Genomic DNA, 22,254 nt, shown 5'->3' with positions numbered 1-22,254 from the left:
GCGTTTAGAGCATTATGTGAACTAATATCAACTGGCTCTATATTTGGCACTTTCTCAGGGTTGATTAATGGTACACTGGCCCCTGTACTTCTATTTTCTCCAAGACCTTCATTGTTATGGACATGTGCGTTTTGTGTGCTAGACATATTTCAGCCTGAGAATCAAAAAATCTTGACAATAAAAAGTGTAAAAACAACATGTGTAATGAGAATCGGTAAAGAAACAATCACAATTATCTTTAGCCCCAGGGTGGGCGCCAAACTGTTTACCTCAAAAAATGTGAGTACCAATTAAAGGTGATTTGTGGTTTTAAAGATATGTGATTTATTTCAATACTAGTGAATATACAAGTAATATTAGGTTTAAGTAAGAAGAATTGATGAACCAAACCAGTGTTGTTAGAGCAATGGGGACCTCGAGCTCGATTATCTTGGGGGCCTCGAGATGAGTTAAGAGCAAATAAGGTATGAACAATAAAGTAAAGACAATAAAGCTGAAGAACAATTGTGGAGCATAATAAACGAGAAAAGCAGAGTAGAATGTTCTATTGCAGTGAATGAGATGATCTTTATAAATGATTGAGATCCCCTTTATATAGGAGGGGAAAACCCTAATATGGTACATTTCCAATTATGGTAAAGAATTCTATTGATACATCTATATAACAACCTAGCATGGACTTGTACTATTTCATACAAATCTTATCCCATAATTTATACCCTGATCCACGTGTCCTTCAGAAATTTCCGCTCTTTCTTGATTGTCATCGAAATTGTACTGTCCTCGAGGCAAATCATGACGGGTCTCCGATTTGCTTCTCGAGGTGCGCATATCCCGACCAAGCTCAATTCTTACTTCGAGCTTCCGAACTCGAGATCGGGGTATGATCAAGTCTTTGAAATCGAGCTCTCTGATTTAGACCGTATACTTGTAATAAAAAAGAAAGCTCACCTAGCTTGATCTAGTTCCATATTAAACTCAAGCAAATTTGAGCGAGTGGAATCATGATTCGTTTTACTCATTTCAATCTGTTCAAATTTAACCTAACCCATCAATGTAACACATTTACTCTCAACTCTCTATATTAGCATGAGGTGTTCAACTGGTATTTAAAGATAAGGTACCAAAATGAAAAATGGTGCCAAATTTGAGAGCATATATGGGCAAAAGCAATACCACAACCAAATCCTTCAGCTCATGGGCCCAGAATCGTATTTGGTCCTTTAGCAGTGATATAATTGTCGTAGCATGGTTGCTTTTTGGGATTTTTTCATTCTTATACACTATTGGAAATCTTATTACCCTAAATATTCATGTTTAGTAAATTGCCCTACCTACACAAGTTTTGTTTACAAAATATATACATTTCACCTTAAAAGTCTCCCAATCCATTATTAGTGATTTCAATCAAGGGATTTAGTTATACCTTTTTCCTTTTTCTCTCCTATTTCCCCTTTTCTCTCCAAATCTTCCACCGTTGAAGCAATTTAAGCCAACTACTGTATCCCTTGATTTTAGTTTCCAATTTTAGTAAAATAAAAATATCCCTCACAAGCTTCTTAATTTTCCCTCCATCCAATTCATCTATGTTTGCACAACTTATATTTAAGTCCAACGTAGAGGTTGTTGTTGTTGTTATAGGAGTTATTTTTATGGTGATATTTGAAGTGATTCTGGACTTCTTTTAATAGCCACATTTGGCAGAATTTCTTGCTTGTTATCTTCCATTTTTTGTTTTTGAGACAAAGTGAATTAGGATGATTTAATTGGCTTTTATATCACGAGGGGGGAGGGTAAATGGAAAGAAAGCATAAAGTTAGGCATTATAATAGGAATTTTCAAGGGCTTGGATTAATTCTAATCCCCAGATTCGTTCTAAGGAGGAAAAGGGAATTTTTTTTGTCTCTCTATATTGATAACTAACGTAACCAACTCATAATAGTACTTCCTTTTGTATGCCTATGAACAAAATATATTACTTCCTTTTATGTCTGGAATCAATATTACTTGGAGGGCAAATAACTAAACAAAACCCAAAACCTCTTGGCTAGAATTTTTCATCATCTCCTTTGTGTCCTCAGTCCTCTCATACGTATGTTACCTTAGGAAGTTCAGTTCAGTCAAGTGATATATTTCAATTTGAGGTTTTATGTTACCTTAAATACAAGTTATACTACTTGTGTTTACAACTTATCTACAACTTTCATACATTATTTCTACACAGTTATATACAACTACAATATCATACCACTTAAATATAATTTTTATACAAATATTATACATTATGTCTTTTGTATCTGATTTATATATAGTAAAAATAAATTTCATATAACTAATTATATATTATACAACTTATCTATAACTTAGCTACAACTTTCATACATTATTTTTACTGAGTTATATACAACTACAATATCATATAACTTAAATATAATTTTAATATAATGTTGTTCAATTTTCATACAATAGTTAAATAAATAAAAGAAAAATATATAAACAACAGTATACAATTTTTTTACAATTTTACTAAATATAATGTATATCATGTCTTCTTCTTCTTCTTCGAGTTTCAATCTGAAATTCAGCCAAAAACTAGTCCAATCTTCACCAAAACCCTCAAAACTGAGATATAAACTTCAAACCATATTCCCAATTGTTTGCAACAACACCCAATCCAAACAAATAATAATTTTTGAAAACCCAAATTCGAATTCAAAGCTTCATTCAAAGTTTTTTAATGGATGTCAATGGTGGAATTGCTGCTCTCTTTTCCTTTGTTTTACATTACTGAAATTAGGGATTGAGAGATAGAGAGAGACGTAGAGAGAATTCTCAATTCTTTGCAACAACATCCAATTCAAACAAATAATATTTTTTTTAAAACCCAAATTCGAATTCAAAGCTTCAAAGCTTTTTTAATGGTTGTCAATGGCGGAATCGTGGGTGGATGCAAGATACGTGTGGGAGGGGAATGGGATGTGGAGAGAGAAACGTGGGGAGTGGAAGATATGTTAGAGTAATTTTAGGACACTAATTATTATCATTAATTCCCTTAAAATATACATAAATGATAATTGGGTATATAAAATGTAATTATAGTAAAACATGAGTAGATAAGGTAATATAGTTTCATATAGTATATAAGAATATATTTTTTGGGGGAAAGTCGGTAGATGTTTATTGGGCCTACCAATTTCGATTGTGTGGGCGTTAGGACTTAAGAGTACCTCTTTCCTTTCTTTTCCACGTGGTTAAAGAAGCACTTTAAAAAGTACTTATTACTAATTGTGTCATTATGATGGTCTTCAACACAGGAAGAGGGGGTTTTACACCTGAAATCATATCTTAACACCAAAGGAATCACCTTTTGACTAGGGCTGAGCATCCATCGGTTCGGTTATAAATATTATCGGTTTAGTATATCGGTTATCGATTTATAAATTTGATAAACCGATAAGCGAACCGATAAGATATCGGTTATCGGGTATCGGTTAATCGGTTATCGATCATTATCAGTTCGGTTACCGATTTACCCGATAAGATAACTTAATCTTGAGTTAAGCAAAAAAGAAAAAAACAATTAACTAGAGTTAAGCAAAAAAGAGAAGAATTCACATATAAAGAGAAGAATTCACCCGATAAATACTACCCATTTATGCGTTCTGTCCAGTGGCCACAACTGGAATAGTACTAATTCTTCAACAACAGTTGTCCAAATACATTAATAATAATAAAAAGTAGTAGCAATTTTACCTTAAAATTAACAAGTTCAAACATATAGTACTCACACAATACTTGCACGTCCACAAACGTTAAAGCCCTTAAAGGCTCAAACAGTCAAAGATAAAACTGGATGTTGTTTGTCAGATGTCTAATCTGAAAAAAGAAACTGGTAGTAGGTATAGGCTGCACAACATGAGCTCACAAAATTAAGAAACAAAAAAAATAAAATAAAGAATCTTTAACAATCAAAAATTCCTATATGAAGATGAATTTTGTTATAAAAATTAAAAGCTTAATGTATAAGACTAAAGATTTACACTAGGAGTAACTAGTAAGGTCTATGAAGAATGAAGATGAAGCAACTGAAGACTGAAGAGTGCAACTGAGAAAGAATAGGAAAGAATGAACTAAAGCCCTAGCATATGTATATACTTAAGGGTAAAGTCGTAATTTCATTAATTTTTATTGGGTTATCGGTTAACCCATTAAAAAAATTGGCAAACCGAGGCCGAACCGATAATCCAATAGTAAAAAAAATTCTAAACCGTTACCGAACCGTTAACCCAATAACCCAATAAATAATTTACGATTCGGGTTATCGCTTTTATCCGATACATGCCAGCCCTACTTTTGACATTCTTCTCCTCGGGTCAATTCCCCACCGGTTTCTGCAATTCAGCGACCCGCCAAAACCCTAACAGTAGATGAATCTCAAATTCAAACCCTATCTCAATTCAATATGATCGCTTACATTTCCTATGCTGACCCACCTTCCATGGCCGCCTTTACCACCAGCTCCACTTTCTCACCTCCTCCGTCCGGCGGCGGCGGCGGCACTGATGACTTCAATTATGATGCCGCTTGGTACGGTAACATCCAGTACCTGCTTAATATCTCTGCCGTCGGAGCCTTCACTTGCCTTCTAATTTTCGTCTTCGTGAAGCTTCGAAGCGATCACCGTCGCATGCCCGGTCCCACCGCCATCGCCTCTAAGCTTCTCGCCGCCTGGCATGCCACTGGCCGTGAAATCGCCCGCCACTGCGGTGCTGACGCCGCCCAATTTCTCCTTATTGAAGGCGGCAGCTCGGCGCTGCTATTATTCCTTGCCTTCCTTGCCCTTGCTGTAATGCTGCCGTTGAATATTCATGCTGGAAAGGCTCCTATGGCTGATCAGTTTTCAAAGACTACAATAAATCATATAGAAAAAGGTTCTCCTTTACTCTGGATTCACTTTATCTTTGTTGTTATTGTTGTTGTTTTGGTACATTATGGTATTAGTGAAATACAAGAAAGGTTGAAAATTACTAGGCTTAGAGATGGCTATGGAAATCCAAGTGGGCCTGTTACAAATAGTAGTACAATTTTTACAATTATGGTGCAGGGAGTACCTAAAACCTTAGGTTTTGATAAGACACCATTGGTGGATTATTTTCAGCATAAGTATCCGGGCAAGGTGTATAGAGTAGTTGTGCCCATGGATTTGTGTGCGTTAGATGATTTAGCGACAGAGTTGGTGAAGGTTCGGGAAGATATCTCCAAATTAGTGTCAAGGATTGAGTCACGGGGTTATTTGAATGAGGAGGAAGAGGATGATAATGATAGTGTGAATGGATGGGGTTTGTTTGAGCGACTGCGCTTTCTGTGGAGAAAGGCCAAGGATATTTGGTATCGTGTTGTTGATCAATTGGGTTTCTCAGATGAAGAGAGGTTGAGAAAATTGCAAGAGCTGAGAGCTGATTTGGAGATGGAAATGGCATCTTATAAAGAAGGGCGGGCAAGAGGTGCTGGTGTAGCTTTTGTTGTGTTTAAGGATGTCTTTACAGCTAATAAGGCTGTCCAGGATCTCCGAAATGAGAAGAGGAGGCGATATGGTCGGTTCTTTTCAGTCGTGGAGTTGCAACTACAGAGGAACCAGTGGAAAGTAGAAAGAGCTCCTTTAGCTACTGACATATATTGGAACCACCTGGGATCGACAAAGTTCTCTTTAAGGTTACGCAGAGTGCTGGTGAACACATGCCTACTGTTGATGCTGTTGTTCTGCAGCTCTCCACTCGCTGTGATTAGTGCCATCCAAAGTGCAGGGCGAATAATCAATGCTGAAGCAATGGATCATGCTCAAATGTGGCTGAACTGGGTGCAGGGCTCGAGCTGGCTGGCAACAATAATATTTCAATTTTTGCCCAATGTTCTTATTTTTGTGAGCATGTATATTGTTATCCCTTCAGTTCTTTCTTATCTTTCAAAATTTGAACGACATCTTACTGTATCTGGTGAGCAAAGGGCTGCACTATTGAAAATGGTTTGCTTCTTTCTAGTAAATCTCATTCTCCTTAGAGCCCTGGTCGAATCATCACTTGAGGGTGCACTATTAAGCATGGGTCGCTGTTATTTGGATGGAGAAGATTGCAAAAAGATTGAACAGTACATGACTGCTTCTTTTTTGACAAGGACATGCCTCTCGTCTCTTGCATTTTTAATTACAAGCAGTTTCTTGGGTATATCTTTTGATTTATTAGCTCCAATTCCTTGGATTAAGAAGCAGCTTCAAAAATTTCGAAAAAATGATATGCTTCAGCTGGTACCAGAAAGGAGCGAGGACTATCCTTTGGAAAATCAAGACATTGATAGCTTGGAGAGGCCTCTAATTCATGAAAGGAGTTCAACTGTGGTTGACAGCAGTGGATTTTTAAATGATTCCTCTCCAGATGGAATTGATTTCCCAGGACAAGATTTGTCTGAATATCCTCCAGTCAGCCGAACCTCACCAGTTCCAAAGCCAAAGTTTGATTTTGCGCAATATTATGCTTTCAATTTGACAATATTCGCCCTGACCCTGATCTATTGTTCATTTGCTCCTCTCGTGGTTCCTGTTGGTGCAGTTTACTTTGGGTACAGGTATGTGGTTGACAAGTACAACTTCCTGTTTGTATACAGAGTGCGCGGTTTCCCTGCCGGTAATGATGGGAGGTTGATGGATACTGTATTGAGTATCATGAGGTTTTGTGTTGACTTGTTTCTCCTGGCAATGCTACTTTTCTTTTCTGTACGAGGAGACTCAACAAAGCTTCAAGCCATATTCACACTCGGGTTGTTAGTGATGTATAAAATTTTGCCTTCTGATAATGATGCTTTTCAGCCAGCTCTATTACAAGGCATACAGACTGTTGACAACATTGTTGAAGGGCCGACTGATTATGAGGTGTTCTCACAACCTACATTTGACTGGGATACATATAATTCATGACTTGTGCATAAAACCAAACATTTGTCTTGAGATTTGTATATATGTTTATTTGTTATTGGATGTGTTTCTGCATCTATCAAATCTCTCGTTCTCTGTTCTTGGTTTGTGCTTTCGATGGAGCTTTAGTTGGAAAGATATTTGGCTTAGGACCACAAGTGCAATGCCAACGAGTCACACGTTATAATGTTTTAATTGGTTCCATTGTATTAATTTATTGGCCCTATATCGATCTTTGAGGGTGACAAGTTGTTTATAGACATCTAGCAAATGCCTTGCTATAATTTTGCCAAAGTGTTATGGACATATAGCACAGATGCCTTGTTATAAAATTGTTAGATATGGGCTCTACCTTACTCTCTATTTCTTTTCTTTCCTTTCTCTTTATTTCAATTGTTTTGTCTTTTACTTTATTAGTATTTTCAGTGCATAAATCAGCAGTCTGTTGTTGTCTATATAGTATTATTTGTCGACAGGACGCCTTTTGCTTATCTTAGTGTGAGATTTATAAATTTAGTTTTTTTTCAACATTTATAAATTTAGTTCACCCTGCCATTCTGTATCCATAATACAGCTTGGGCAGACCAAGTTTGGGACCAATTTACTGAATGAGTAGATGTTTGCCCCAACATCTGCTCAAGTTTACTTAGTGTTATTACGTGTTTGGTCCATTTCGCTGGGGGAGAAACATTTATGGCTCTGGCTTCTCAAATGACGATTTCTCATCTGACTTATTTTTAATCTGCTCATTGTACAAGCGAATTGTTGTTACCCTGTTTTATTTGTCCTTCACTTTGCAGCATTGCAGGATAGTCCATTTCCTAGTCGTAACAGCTGTAGTGTGTTTTTCTCATTTCAAAATGTTGCTTCAAACCAGGAAGATAAGTTTAAATAACCAGAGTTCTTGGAATGAAGTGTCTGATCTTTGTGCTGTTTCCTCGTGCCTTCATGTTGGCATATGATTGTTGTCCAGGTAGGTCAATCCCAACAAGTTAATACGTAATATATATTGGTTTGATGAAAACCTTAAGGCCATTTTTTTTAGGGCACGAATGTTTTTGTTTTGGTGTTCTCGCGACTTATGTTTTCTAGGTAACCAAAAGAGTGCTGCTTATTCTCTCTTTGGTGTTGAAGAGTGGTGAGGAAATGGTTTCATAGTTTTTGAGTCAGATTAAACAGATTATAAGTTAAAGCTAAAAAGCATAATTAAACTTTAAAAGGAGTTCGAAGTTCACCTGCAAAATCCAATGTAAGGCGCATTTCACAGAAACTTTTGGGGCCGTTGACCTTACGCTATGGACTCTGATACACTGTATATGCACCTAAAGAAGAAAATAAAACTTGTATCTTAGGGTATCAAATGGGCAGATTATGTCAAATTTGAGTTGATCAAATAGGCTGAGCAAAATATAGATCGTAATATATTATTGTATGATTCACCAAAGACTACTTCTCAAGTTTAATCTGTCCTTAATAATATCACTCACCCAAACCGTCAAATGTAGGGTAAGTAAAAACTGAGCTAATTTTGACAACCCTACATGTATGCTTTCAACTTTACCAAATGTATGTTTATGTTCAGATAAGTTTAAAATTTCCTAAATCATAACTATGTGCTATTAGGATACTTTAGACTAGTAACATTTTTAGCGATCCAACCAATGACCTCTCCTGACTACAAAGTTTGAATAAATTTTGACATACTAGTTTACACCCTTTATTCTTTTTTTGAAGTCTAACCAAATAAATGATAAAAAAAACGTTAGCAACGACTATACAATTTAAAGAAAATGTCAGAAAAATCAGAGAGAAGATAATTAGAGATTACTCATAATGATCATAAGGTTCAAAAAAATATCTTTCAATGTTATAATTTTCTTTTCTCTTTTAATGTTACAACTTCACAATATTTTGCCCTATCCCTCTCGCTAGGATACATGCTTTGAATACTTAGGGTATGCTACGTAAGCCATGTCCGCTAGAAGTAATTGTTGCATCGAATGTGGTGGACTATGCAATATTACTAAGTTTTCTTTTTGTGTTCTTCCCAACTTCGTCAAGTGATCAACACAAGTATTTCCTTGCCTCAAAGTATGGACTAAAGTAATTCCAAGTTTGGAAATGAGGCTCCTGCATTCTTTCATCACAACTCGATCGGGGTGACTTTTAGCCACGTTACCTTCCACAGTTAGCCACATTAGGGCATCACTCGAGTCGGTTTCGATTATTACCTTTTTCAAGTTGTAATCTTTTGCTAGAGTTAGACCGCCATGTACAACCCATAACTCCGGTGTAAGATTTGATGTCGCTCTCATGCTAAGTCGCCGCAAAATCCTCCTATCCATCTCCCTTTATCATCTCGAGCAACGCCTCCAAATCCCGCTAGTCCTGAATTAGGCATAAAATTACTGTATGTGTTGATCTTGATAAACTCTAATGGAGGAAACGACCAACTGATGAAAATAGGTGTACTACTCTGTTGAATTTTTGTTGATTGAATATGGCAATTAGTTGTCCCTTCGGGACATCCGATAAAATTGGAACGATACATAGAAGATTAGCATGGCCCCTGTGCAAGGATGACACGCACAAATCGAGAAATGGTCCAAATTTTTTTAAAAAAAATAAAAAAATATGGCAATTAGTTGCACTTCTAGGGCCGATTGGAAGGTGACTTTGCCGGCAAATAGAAGTTACATACAATGATGCCGTAGCTTTTTAGATACCACGATATTGCAATAAAACTCTCTTTTGACTATCAAAGGACGAAAAAGATATTGTAGAATTAGATAAAACTATTTCTCTTAAAACTGTTATAGCAATATATATATAGAGAGAGAGAGGCAACCTAATCCTAATTTATGTTGGATTCTCCGTTTAGGAAATTAATAAGCAAATAGGAAACTCTATAACGTGCTTTTAAAATCCTAATTCGAACTCATATGGGATTTCCATTTAGGAAACCCAAAAGGAGAAAGGAAACAAAAGAAAAAGTGGAAATTGGAAAGTTGAGTTTTTAAATCAAAACTCCTAGGGGGTTTCCATTTAAGAAATCGGAAAATGAAACAAAAAAAATTAATATTGTAAATTATGGTTTCGGATTCCCTTCTTAGGGCATCTCCAAACTTTACCCCCATTTTGATCCATAAAATGGGAATTTCCCCATTTTGGGGATAATTTAGGACATCTCCAACCTTTACCCCATTTTTGGTTTCCAAAATGGGGATTTCCCCATTTTTCCCCCCAAACTTTTCTATATTCTTCTCTCTCTTCTATATTATATTATTATCTTTCATTTCAATTTTATTTTTTAATTTCCATTAAACAAATTTCATCTTTTATTTTTATTTATTTGTAATTTTCATAATTAAAACAATTCCATAAAATTTTAAATAATATAATTTGTAAGAAATTATTATAGATTAACTAATAATTCAAATAAAAGAGAAATTATTGTGATACAAAATTAATTAAATACATATTACATAACGATAAAATTCATTCGAAATACAAGATAAATATTCAACTTCAACCTCTAGTATTCTCCCATAAATGATCGATTAATGCATTACGAAGTGCAAAATGAGCATCTTTGTCCTTAATTCTTCTATGTCGAAATAAAAATTCATGAAATCGTTGATTTTCATCTACTGCCAATTCTACATAAAAATAATAAATGCACGAAAATTAATTTATCAAAATTATACACCAAAGTTAAGATATAATATTAATATTATAAATATATTACATAAACATAATTAGGTATATATAAAGAGATAAATTTAAAGATTAAATAATAATAAAAAAGTGATGAACAGTAATGGGGGAGATGAATAGTGTACCTCCATATTTGAGGGAACACTATTCATCGCCCATTTTGGGGGCAAAAATGAGGGAGATGGATAGTGTTCCTTCAAATATGGGGTACACTATTCATCTCCCCAATTACTATTCATCACTTTTTTATTATTATTTTATTATTTAATCTTTTAATTTATCTATTTATATATATCTAATTATGTTTATGTAATGTATTTATAATATTAATTTTATATCTTAACTTTGGTGTATAATTTTGATAAATTAATTTTTGTGTATTTATTATTTTTATGTAAAATTATAAGTTAATTTTATTATAATTTATAATTGTACAAAAAATATATAATTATCTCAAAAAATGAATGGTGCAAATATAAATATTAGATGTTGCTAAAATTGAAAGGTGCGAATATAAAATATTAAATATTGCTAAAATTGAAAAGTGAAGATTGAAAATATATTAAATAAAAATACATTAAAATTGGAAATACATGACAATTGAAAATACATTAAATTAAAATACATAAAAATTGAAACTATGATAAATAGCATAATAACTTAGTAGGGAGCTATGTCGTTTCCAGATACACCAAAATCATTATAGTATTGACTGAATGGGGCTGAGGATTGTTGTGGTTGTGACTGTGAATATTCTTGACTTTTTTTATACATTATTTGTTGCCGTTCTTGTCGCATAAATTCACGACGAGTCGGATCGACAATAGAATCCACATCCATCATTAAAATTTTGTTTTCTTCTTTCATTTCTTTTACTCTTACTTTTTCCTTTTGAACAATCAAAACTTCTTTTTTTGCATGGGTTGCATTATTTATCGCCTCAACCATCCGATTATTTTCTGATTGGATTGTCTTCATATAATCTTCGTCAATTTTTCTCTTCATTTTTGCTTTCTTCACCCCCACTAGGGCGTTGTGATGATGTGGAAACATCCTCATTTAAATTTACTGAGAATGATGATAAGTTAGGAGATGACAGATAGGGTGAATTAGGGGTAGGATTCTCAGGCTCCGATGTATTTTAGAATTGCCTTGCTTTCTTGGTTTTTTCCTTCCAAAATCGCCATAGTTAAACTTCTCAAAATCCTTCATTATAGCCCACACATAATCAAATTTAAAACCCTTTTTGAAGTTCAGATCTTGTATAAGCAAAGTTTTTGCTTGTGTAAGCTGCAATATTAAAAAATAATTATATAAAACAATAAGTAAATATATATACAAATAAAATATAAGTAACTACAAATTAAATACTCACAATATCCTGCTCAGAAGCACCACTAGGACGCAAATTTTCTACTTGACGTACATCCATTTAATTTTCTTACTGCCTTCTCAATTATTTGCATCCGGTGTTGCAACGATTTTTTGGTGCGAATCTCCCAAAAATCTTTCTTTGTATTGTTGTATGGATCTACGACTCGACCCCAAAATTGATCTTTGGATTGATTGACGTCCGTTATCGGATCTTGACAAACATCTAAATGCATTTTACATAATAGAATATCTTTGTTTACAGTGTATCCTGCAAATCGAATAGACATATTTTCAACTGATTAGAGGAAAAGTGAATTATCGGAAGAAAAATAAAAGCCAATTGTGATTATAGAGGGTTATGTTGGCACCTCAATATATAGAGATTTCAGTAGACACAATTTAGTAGATGAGAAGAGGATAGATTTTATTTTGATCTCAGTCGTTGAGTGGATTTCGTTCTAATCTCGACCGTCCGATGGATTTTATCCTTATTCTATTTTATCTTCAGAATAAAATATCTCTACACAATATTCAAGATGATAGATTTTATTTTGATCTCAGCCGTCGAGTGGATTTCATTCTAATCTCGACCGCCCGATGGATTTTATCCTTACCCTATTTTATCTTCAGAATAAAATATCTCTACACATTATTCAAGATGATAGATTTTATTTTGATCTCAGCCGTCGAGTAGATTTCGTTCTAATCTCGACTGTCCGGTGGATTTTATCCTTATCATATTTTATCTTAAGAATAATATACCTCTCTATAAAAATAAACACCATTTAGGAAAATCATATTCATCCATCACATTCATTTCTTAAAAAATTAATTGTTATTGTTTCCGTCTTCTGAAAATGAATTTCTATATGGGAGGTTCATCTAATAAAAATGATGATTCAAATTACTCATCATCATCATCATCATCACCTTTAATTTCGGATAATGAAGCTGATATAGAAATGTTCAAGCAAGCAATTGAGATGAATAATTATGTGTTGCAGTGTTTGGAAGAAAATCGAAATAATGATCCTATCAGAGTTGGCTCCGTTCGAGGTCATTTGGTAATCAATCGAGATCGTGAAGGTGCTGATAATAATTTATTTCTTGATTTTTTTCCAAATAATCCCCGCTTTAATGATCGCTAGTTTCGTCGTAGATATCGTATGTCCCGTAATTTGTTCCTCCGAATAGTTGATGAAGTTAAAGGTCATGATATGTACTTTGTACAACGTGTCGATGCTATGGGTAGATTTGGATTATCTACTCTACAAAAAATTACAGCCGTGTTTAGAATGCTGGCATACGGTTTGCCGGCGGATGCCACTGATGAATATGTGAAAATTGGAGAGTCGACTGCAATTGAGAGCCTGAAGAGATTTTGCCGAGCTGTCGTAGAGGTTTTTAGCGAGCAGTAATTGAGATCACCAACACCTAACGATGTTGCAAGCTTTCTGCACATCGGTGAACAACGTGGCTTTCCAGGAATGCTAGGCAGTCTAGACTGCATGCATTGGAAATGGAAAACTTGTCCAACAACATGGGCTGGACAATATGCAGTTCGTAGTGGATCACCAACAATTATTCTTGAAGTTGTGACTGATTATGACCTTTGGATATGGCATGCATATTTTGGTATGCCCGGCACTAATAATGACATTAATGTTTTAGAGTCATCACATTTGTTTTCCGATCTTGCTGCAGGTACTGCTCTTCCCGCCTATTATGTTATTCAAGGGCAAGAATATAATATGGATTATTATTTAGTTGACGGTATATATCCAAAATGGTCAGCCCTTGTGCAAACTATTCGTGAGCCACGTACGGCAAAGAAGAAATATTTTGCGATGAAACAAGAATCATGCCAAACAGATGTTGAACGTGCATTCAGAGTTTTGCAACAACGTTTTGCAATTGTTTCAGGACCCTCGCGTTTTTGGCAGAAAGAAATGCTACATGATATAATGACTACATGTATTATACTGCACAACATGATAATCGAGAATGAGCGTGATCTTAATGCACCAATTCAAGAAGATTTGGAAGGTCTAACTCCAACAGTAGATGAAAATCAACGATTTCAAGAATTTTTAGCTCGACATAGAAGAATTAAGGACAAAGATGCTCATTTTGTACTTCGTAATGCATTAATAGATCATTTATGGGAGAATGCTAGAGATTGAAGTTGAATATTTATCTAGTATTTCGGATGAATTTTATCGTTATGTAATATATATTTAATTAATCTTGTATTGCAATGATTTCACTTTTATTTGAATTATTAGTTAATCTATAATAATTGCTTACAAATTATATTATTTAAAATTTTATGGAATTGTTTTAATTATGGAAATTACAAATTAATAAAAATAAAAAATGGAATTTATTTAATGAAAATTAAAAAATAAAAGATAATAATATAATATAGAAGAAAGAGAAAAATATAAAAAAGTTTGGGAAAAAAAATGGGGGAATGGTTGGAGTAAGTTGTCCCCAAAATGGGGAAATCCCCATTGACCAAAAATTGGGTAAAGGTTGGAGATGCCCTTGCTCCAACCATTCCCCCATTTTTTCCCCTAAAAGAGAATATTCCTTTTATATTCTTCTCTCTCTTCTATATTATATTATTATCTTTCATTTCAATTTTATTTTTAAATTTTCATTAAACAAATTCCATCTTTTATTTTCATTAATTTGTAATTTCCATTAAAACAATTCCATAAAATTTTAAATAATACAATTTGTAAGCAATTATTATAGCATAACTAATAAATAAAAGTGAAATCATTGCGATACAAGATTAATTAAATACATATTACATAACGATAAAATTCATTCGAAATACTACATAAATATTGTGAGTATTTATTTTGTAGTTACTTATATTTTATTTGTATATATATTTACTTACTTTTTTTAATTTTTTTTAATATTGCAGCTTACACAAGCAAAAGCTTTACTTATGCAAGATCTGAACTTCAAAAAGGGTTTTAAATTTGATCATGCGTGGGCTATAATGAAGGATTTTGAGAAGTTTAACGATAGCGATTTTAGAAGGAGAAAACCAAGAAAGCAAGGCAATGCTAATATATCATCAGAGTCTGAGAATCCTAGCCCTAATTCACCCTATCTATCATCTCCTAACTTATCATCTTTTTCACTAAATTTAAATGAGGATGTTGCAGGTGATTCCACAACATCACCACGGCCTAGTAGGGTGAAGAAAGCAAAAATGAAGAGAAAAATTGACGAAGATTAAATGAAGACAATCCAATAAGAAATAATCGGATGGTTGAGGCGATGAATAATGCAACCGAAGCAAAAAGGGAAGTTTTGACTATTCAAAAAGAAAAACTAAGAGTAAAAAAATGAAAGAAGAAAATAAAGTTTTAATGATGGATCTGGATTCTATTGTCAATCCGACTCATCGTGAATTTATGCGACAAGAACAACAACGAATAATATATAAAAGAAGTCAACAATATCCACAGTCACAATCACAACAATCCTCTCGTTACCATTCACTCAATATTATAATGATTTTGGTGTATCTGAAAACGACATATTTGCCTACTAAGTTATTATGCTATTTATTGTCGTTTCAATTTTATGTATTTTCATTTAATGTATTTTGAATTTTAACAATATTTAATATTTTATATTTGTACCTTTCAATTTTAGCAACATCTAATATTTTATATTTGCACTATTCATTTTTTGAGATGATTATATATTTTTGTACAATTATAACTTATAATAAAATTAACTTACAATTTTTACATAAAAATAATAAATGCACAAAAATTAATTTATCAAAATTATACGCCAAAGTTAAGATGTAAAATTAATATTATAAATATATTACATAAATATAATTAGGTATACATAAAAAGGTAAATTAATAGAGTTAAATAATAAAATATGCATGAATAGTAATGGGGGAGATGAATAGTGTACCCACATATTTGAGGGAACACTATTCATCCTGAAATTTTGGGGGCAAAAATGGGGAGAGGGTTGGAGATGGCCTTATAAAATATAATTATTATTACTATCCCACATTTACTAAAATCATAAATTATGATATTACTGTTTGCAACAAATTATTTGTGATACAAAAATAAATTGCAACCACAATATAAATATGAAGAAACATAATTTTATTGATAAGGTGGCGGGTACAATTCTGTTTGTTCCCTTGATTTCTCTCTAGATCGTTCTCTGTGATTCGAGCGCTTAACCAGCGTATTTCTCGAACGTAGGACTTTAAGCAAGACATATTTGACATGTCTTTGATCTCTTAATGAATATTCCAAGAGTTTCATGGAATTTTGGAGATCTCATAATTGATCTCTTTGTGCATATTCCGATAATTTATGGAATTGCTGAGATCCTCTTTGAAGGACATATGTAGCCTTATTTATAGGCATGAATTAGGATTTGGGTGGAGTAGCCACCAAGTAATCCTAATAGACTCCTAATATTTCAAGTTATCTTGAATTTAGGATTTATCTTGATCTGTTAAAATTTCAGTGTCTACAAATACCCCCAACTTCAAGGTTTGTCGAGGTGTAGGCTTGCTGAAACTTGAAGACGAGACTTGAAGTACCCGACCATCACAACAGATAATCTTGAAACTTGAAGTTTTTGATTTGCATGAGGAAGAGATGAATGACAGATTTGGTCCCACTGGGCGTGCCAGTTTGTTTGCAATAAATTATTTGTAATACAAAAACCACAATATAAATATGAAGAAACATAATTTTATTGATAAGGTGACAAGTATAATTCTGTTTGTTCCCTTGATTCTTCTCTCTAGATCGTTCTCCGTGATCGAGGGCTTAATCAGCGTATTTCTCGAATGTAGGACTTTGAGCAAGACATATTTGACATGTCTTTGATCTCTTAATGAATATTCTAAGAATTTCATGGAATTTCGGAGATCTCATATTTGATCTCTTTGTGCATATTCCGATAGTTTATGGAGTTGCCGAGATCCTCTTTGAAAGACATATGTCGCCTTATTTATAGGCATGGATTAGGGTTTGGGTGGAGTAGCCACCAAACAACCCTAACAGACACCTAATATTTCAAGAGTTGTCTCGAATTTAGGATTTATCTTGATCTGTTAAAATTTTAATTTCTACAAATGCCACTAAACTTTTTTCTAGCTATGGAGAAATGAATAAAATCCTTATAAACTAGAAAAAAAATAAAAAAAAAATCCATTAGAAAAGCACATCAACTAAAAGAATTCGTTCCTATAAAATTCTAGAAAAATATTTTCACTCACCAATTTAACACCAATAAACAGTTTCCATTACAAATGACTTTAGTTATTTATATCAAACACGCTAAGTGTTTCGACAATATTGTTAAATAATACAGATTGAGAATAAAGTGTTGGTTAAAGCAATGATATGAAGTTAAAAATAGAGACAATCAGGAAGGAAATTGACTTCTGCCCAAAAGTGAAGTCATTTCTCCCTTCGGGTTATTTTCCATAAAAAAAATATTTTTTAATAATTAAACATTTGAAAATAACTTATTTTCTTGAAAGGAACATTTTCCATCATACGTACCATTGTACCAAACACGTACACCCGAATACATTATGTTGCATTCATTGGTTGTTAAATTGTTAGTAAAAGAAGCGACGCTGAAATTGGTTACCTTAAGTTTGCTCACGTCGAATTTATCCTCTATAAGATTTTTTAAAATAATAAATAAACTCAGATAAGTTGGATTTCAATGATCATAATGAAAATTTTAATATGAAAATGGTCAAATGCAGAATTTATACCTTCTAAGATATGTGTTACTCTTGTTGATCATCTAATAACAATATAAAGACAGGCTAATGTTACTAAAAGCATATTAAGACGTGGAAGAAATATATTTATTGTTTTATATATATATATATATATATATATATATCATGTTTATTATTTATTATAAATTATATGCAAGTATACTGTTGTATCAATAATTTGATCGTCTCACTAAATAAGAATAAGATATGACTCCTCAAAGATAAGTTGCATCAATGTCCGACTTTTATTATTCCAACATTTTTCTTTTGGTAATTATAAAATTTTCATTAATCACCAATGAAGCTTTACATATCCACAATTGGCTTAAAACTCAGCCTACTGTCCTATCTGCTCTAACTCTCCAAACTATACATATATCAACTATACTCACCTCCTTTTCTCCTATTATTTACATTCAGAACTGAAAATTTAGTATAAGTTGCCTATTCTGATTTGTTGCTCTAACATTACATATGCATGCTATGTTCCTAGCTAACTCTTCAGCTTTCCTGCTTACTTTTCAAATATCCAATGATTTCTCTCATTCCATATCTCATGAATTGCTTCTGCACATACCATTCTGAATACCCCTGCCTAACTTGATTTTTCTTTTGCATTCTTTGCTGCCCATTTCCAGTGTTGGTCCCATGAGGTTGCCCATATTGGTTGCCTCTGCATCCATTTTAGTAGTTTTGTCCAAATACTCTTAGCATACTCACATTCAATAAAGATATGCTTCATGCTCTCATCATGTACTATACATAGACTGCATTCCCTGTCCACCTGCATCCCCCATTTGTTTAATCTGTCACTGGTCAGCATCCTGTCTTGGAAATACAGCCACATTGTGAATTTGGCTTTTGCCCTTGCTTCATTTCCAAACATGAACATCTTCCATTCTACTCTTGGCAATTGCCCCATCATAGCCAGATATAGTTGTATGATCATGCTGCTATTCTTCCTTAGCTGAAGTTGAATTGTTGCCACTGAGCTTCTTGCCTTGACGAGTGTCTGGCGTGTGTATAAGTTAAATTCGTACTCTGTCAAATTATAGTATAGAAAGATGTCGAACCCATATAGATTAGTTTATCTATTCTACAGACGTTTCTTGTTTTAATTACTATTTGAGAAAATCAGAAAGAGTTGAGTTGTAAATTAACTAACTAAAAAATGCATGAATAGAGCAGTAGAAAATATTTTATTTTTCACAAATATAATAAAAGGTGTTGAGATCTTGACTTCACTTAATATTTCTATTATATAGTAGAATTATTATTCTTCAATTTCTATTTCTCAAAAAGGTATAAATGCCTCTCACGATTACAAATATATATTACTACTCAAGTTGAATAATTAATTGAACTCCTCTCGGTTATACTATTAATCTTTAAAATAGTAATACTAAAGAACTAGAAATATATGATTGAACTAAAACATGCTCTTGATAGTAAGTCCCTTTCGGTTACCCTACTTATTATAACTGATTATTACACCATTCGCCTCTCTCGATTACAAATAAGTGTAAAATTAATTATAACATAAAAAAGATAGATGTTACTGAATAAAATATTAACATTTATCAATACTACATTTAACTATATTATTTCTTCCGCCTCTCTCGATTACAGAATTAATAAACAGTTAATATGTAGTACAAGATAGATAGATGTTAATAAATTAAATAACGTCTAACTGTAAATGCAGATAAAAGTTAAATAAATTCTAGCTCAAGCATGTGAATTTGAGGAATAATATCTACTATTATATAGAAATATTAAGATCCGTCTTTCTCCCAACACAAGAAAAGTTACTCCACACTGGAACTAGTACTAACAATGAAAATATTCTTGTCCATTAAATAAGAAAATAGAAAGAAATATTCAAGAATAATAATTCTCCCTATTTAATTAAAAGTAGGAACTAGAGTAATTTCTTACACTGGAATTTATTTAAAAACAACAACTAAACCACTATTGTGATTTAAAAGAAAAGATAACTCGATATTAGTGAAAGAAATAAAACAGAGAAACTTATTAGGAATTTGGGTTCCGATTTCTAACTCTAAGCTTTCTCTCCCCTTCCCCCTTCTGATCGGCAACATCTTCTTATATAAAGAAAATTTCATGATGACTTCTCGTTTTGGTGCTAGATTTCCATGGCAAATCTAGATTTTGCATTTGCAGATATGAGAATTCGAATTCTAGATTTGGTGCTAGATTTCAATGGCAAGTCTAGATTTTGAATTTGCAGAGATGAGAATTCTGCAATTCTAAGTTTAGATTTCATCATGGCAAATCGAGACTTGGTGCATTGTCACGACAGTAATGAATCATAGCTCGATCTTACACTTCTTTGTTGTATTTTTCTTGAATATTTATTTTTCTTTTTTCATGTTGCGCACAATAATTCTGCTATAATTATTCCTGCAAAATAAAGTTAAGAATATGTAGGAAACATGATAATTTATATATTTTTATGAGAGAAATTATGTAGTTAATATCTGGTAAAATGCACTTATCATGCCTCCACCATTTTTCTAACTAACCAGGAAGCTTGTTTTGGTATTGGCATATTAGATAACTGTTGGCCTTTTATATAGTATGCATGTATCCATTTGATCCACATTTTATCCCCCTTGTTTGCTAGATCCCAGTAATTCTTTGTTGCTGCTGCTTTATTCCATAGTTTGAGATTGATAGGTTTAGTCCCCCAGTACTTTTAGGAGTACACATTTTATCCCATGCTACCAGAGATCTTTTAGTAATGACATTGACTCCTGACCACACATAGCTTTTGCAGTATGTTTCAATAGTCTTCAAGATCTTGCTAGGAATTAGAAACAGTTGAGACCAATAAGCCTGGATGCCAAATACAACAGATTGCACTAATAGAATTCTTCCTGCATATGAGAGTTTTTTAGCTGTCCATGAAGAAATTCTTGCCACCATCTTCTCTATAAGTGGTTGTCATTGGGCTATGGACATCTTCTTAGTGGTTAATGGTACTCCTAAGTACTTAACTGGTAATGTACCTCTAGAGTAACCAAATTTCTGCACTATCTCTTCACTTGCCAATTGATCAACACCACCAAAGAAGATTGAACTCTTTTCCTGGTTAGCTTTCAATCCAAAAGCTGCATAAAACTGGTTAAGGCAATGTTGTAACTAAGTGATTGAGGCCAAGTCACCCCTTGCAAAGAGCAGCAGATCATCTGTAAAACTCAGATGAGTTATGCCTAGTTTAGCACACCTTGGGTGATATTTGAATTCCCTTTCTTTCTTCAGTCCATTCAAGCCTCTACTCAAGTATTCCATAGCAATTGCAAAGAGTAAAGGAGACATAGGGTCTCCTTGTCTCAGCCCCTTTGCAGCCCGGAATGGCTTAGTAGGTTCTCCATTGATGATAATTGAATAAGTCATTGTCTTCATACAGGCCAGCACCCATTGTTGAAATTTACTAGGGAATCCCAACTCAATCATTACTTGTTCCAAGAATATCCATTCTATAGAATCATAAGCTTTAGTTAGATCAATCTTGATCATACACCTTGGGGAAGAATTCTTTCTGGTGTATGCCTTCACAAGTTCATGAGATAAGATTATGTTATCTGATATTTTCCTTTCTGGAATAAAACCTGCCTGAGCTTCACATATCACACTAGTAATTACTCCATGCAGTCTGTTTGCCAGTATTTTAGAAATGATCTTATAGAGAACAGTACAGCATGCAATAGGCCTGAATTCCCTTGCTGTGGTTGGGTTATTCACTTTAGGAACAAGAGTGATTGTTGTACAGTTAATACCTTTGTACATTCTTCCTGTGATAAAGAACTTATGCACTGTTTGCACAATCTCCTACTTCAATATAGGCCATGCTTTCTTGAAGAAACATGAATTATATCCATAAACTCCAGGAGATTTATCCTCTTGTATAGCACATAGTCCCTTATATACTTCATCTTCTGTCACTTCTGCAATCAAACTTAGCTGTTGTTCACGAGTAAGCTTAGGGCCATTCTTCATTATTTCTTTGTTGACTGCTGGTAGTGTCTTTGTAGAAGTCCCCATCAAGTTTTTATAGAACCTTATAAACTCTTCGTTAATGCTATCCTGGCTATTAACCTTCGTTCCATCCTTTGTGATCAGCTCCAATATCTATTTTCTATGGCTCCTCTCTTTTACAATAGCAGATATACTTGGTATTGCTATCCCCCAGTTTAATCCATTTGACCCTTGATTTTTGTTGCATAATACTCTCTTCAATTAGAGACCACTTCTCTAGTTGTTGGAGAGTTTGCTTCTCTTGTTCTAGTAGACTGTCACTATATTGGCTTTGCATCTTTTCTTGGCCTATAACAAGGTCACTTCTTGCATCTTCAATTCTCTT

The 22,254-nt window shown here is 33.5% G+C and overlaps 1 protein-coding gene, 1 non-coding gene and 1 pseudogene across 2 annotated transcripts; all 3 read left to right on the top strand.

Annotated features, from left to right (window-relative positions):
• Positions 1-4,334: 4,334 nt before the first annotated feature.
• LOC107776519 (hyperosmolality-gated Ca2+ permeable channel 4.1-like) lies at positions 4,335-7,296 on the top strand. The gene has a single exon (XM_016596435.2). The coding sequence runs from the start codon at positions 4,463-4,465 to the stop codon at positions 6,965-6,967; it is 2,505 nt and encodes an 834-aa protein (XP_016451921.2). The 5' UTR covers positions 4,335-4,462; the 3' UTR covers positions 6,968-7,296.
• A 2,181-nt stretch (positions 7,297-9,477) lies between these two features.
• On the top strand, positions 9,478-9,579 carry LOC142179728 (U6 spliceosomal RNA). Its single transcript, XR_012708267.1, has one exon. It is a non-coding gene; the product is annotated as a U6 spliceosomal RNA (small nuclear RNA).
• A 3,333-nt stretch (positions 9,580-12,912) lies between these two features.
• Positions 12,913-15,314, top strand: LOC107813867 (uncharacterized; annotated as a pseudogene).
• Positions 15,315-22,254: the final 6,940 nt, after the last annotated feature.

Source organism: Nicotiana tabacum, chromosome 3 (assembly GCF_000715075.1).
Source record: "Nicotiana tabacum cultivar K326 chromosome 3, ASM71507v2, whole genome shotgun sequence".
In the NCBI taxonomy this organism is placed as follows: Eukaryota; Viridiplantae; Streptophyta; class Magnoliopsida; order Solanales; family Solanaceae; genus Nicotiana; species Nicotiana tabacum.
Note: the sequence above shows the minus strand (reverse complement) of the source record. Positions and strands in the feature narration are given on the sequence as shown.

What these genes read in the sequence shown, in the direction of transcription:
- LOC107776519 (XM_016596435.2), top strand. Translation starts at nt 4,463, where the DNA reads ATGATCGCTTACATTTCCTATGCTGACCCACCTTCCATGGCCGCCTTT.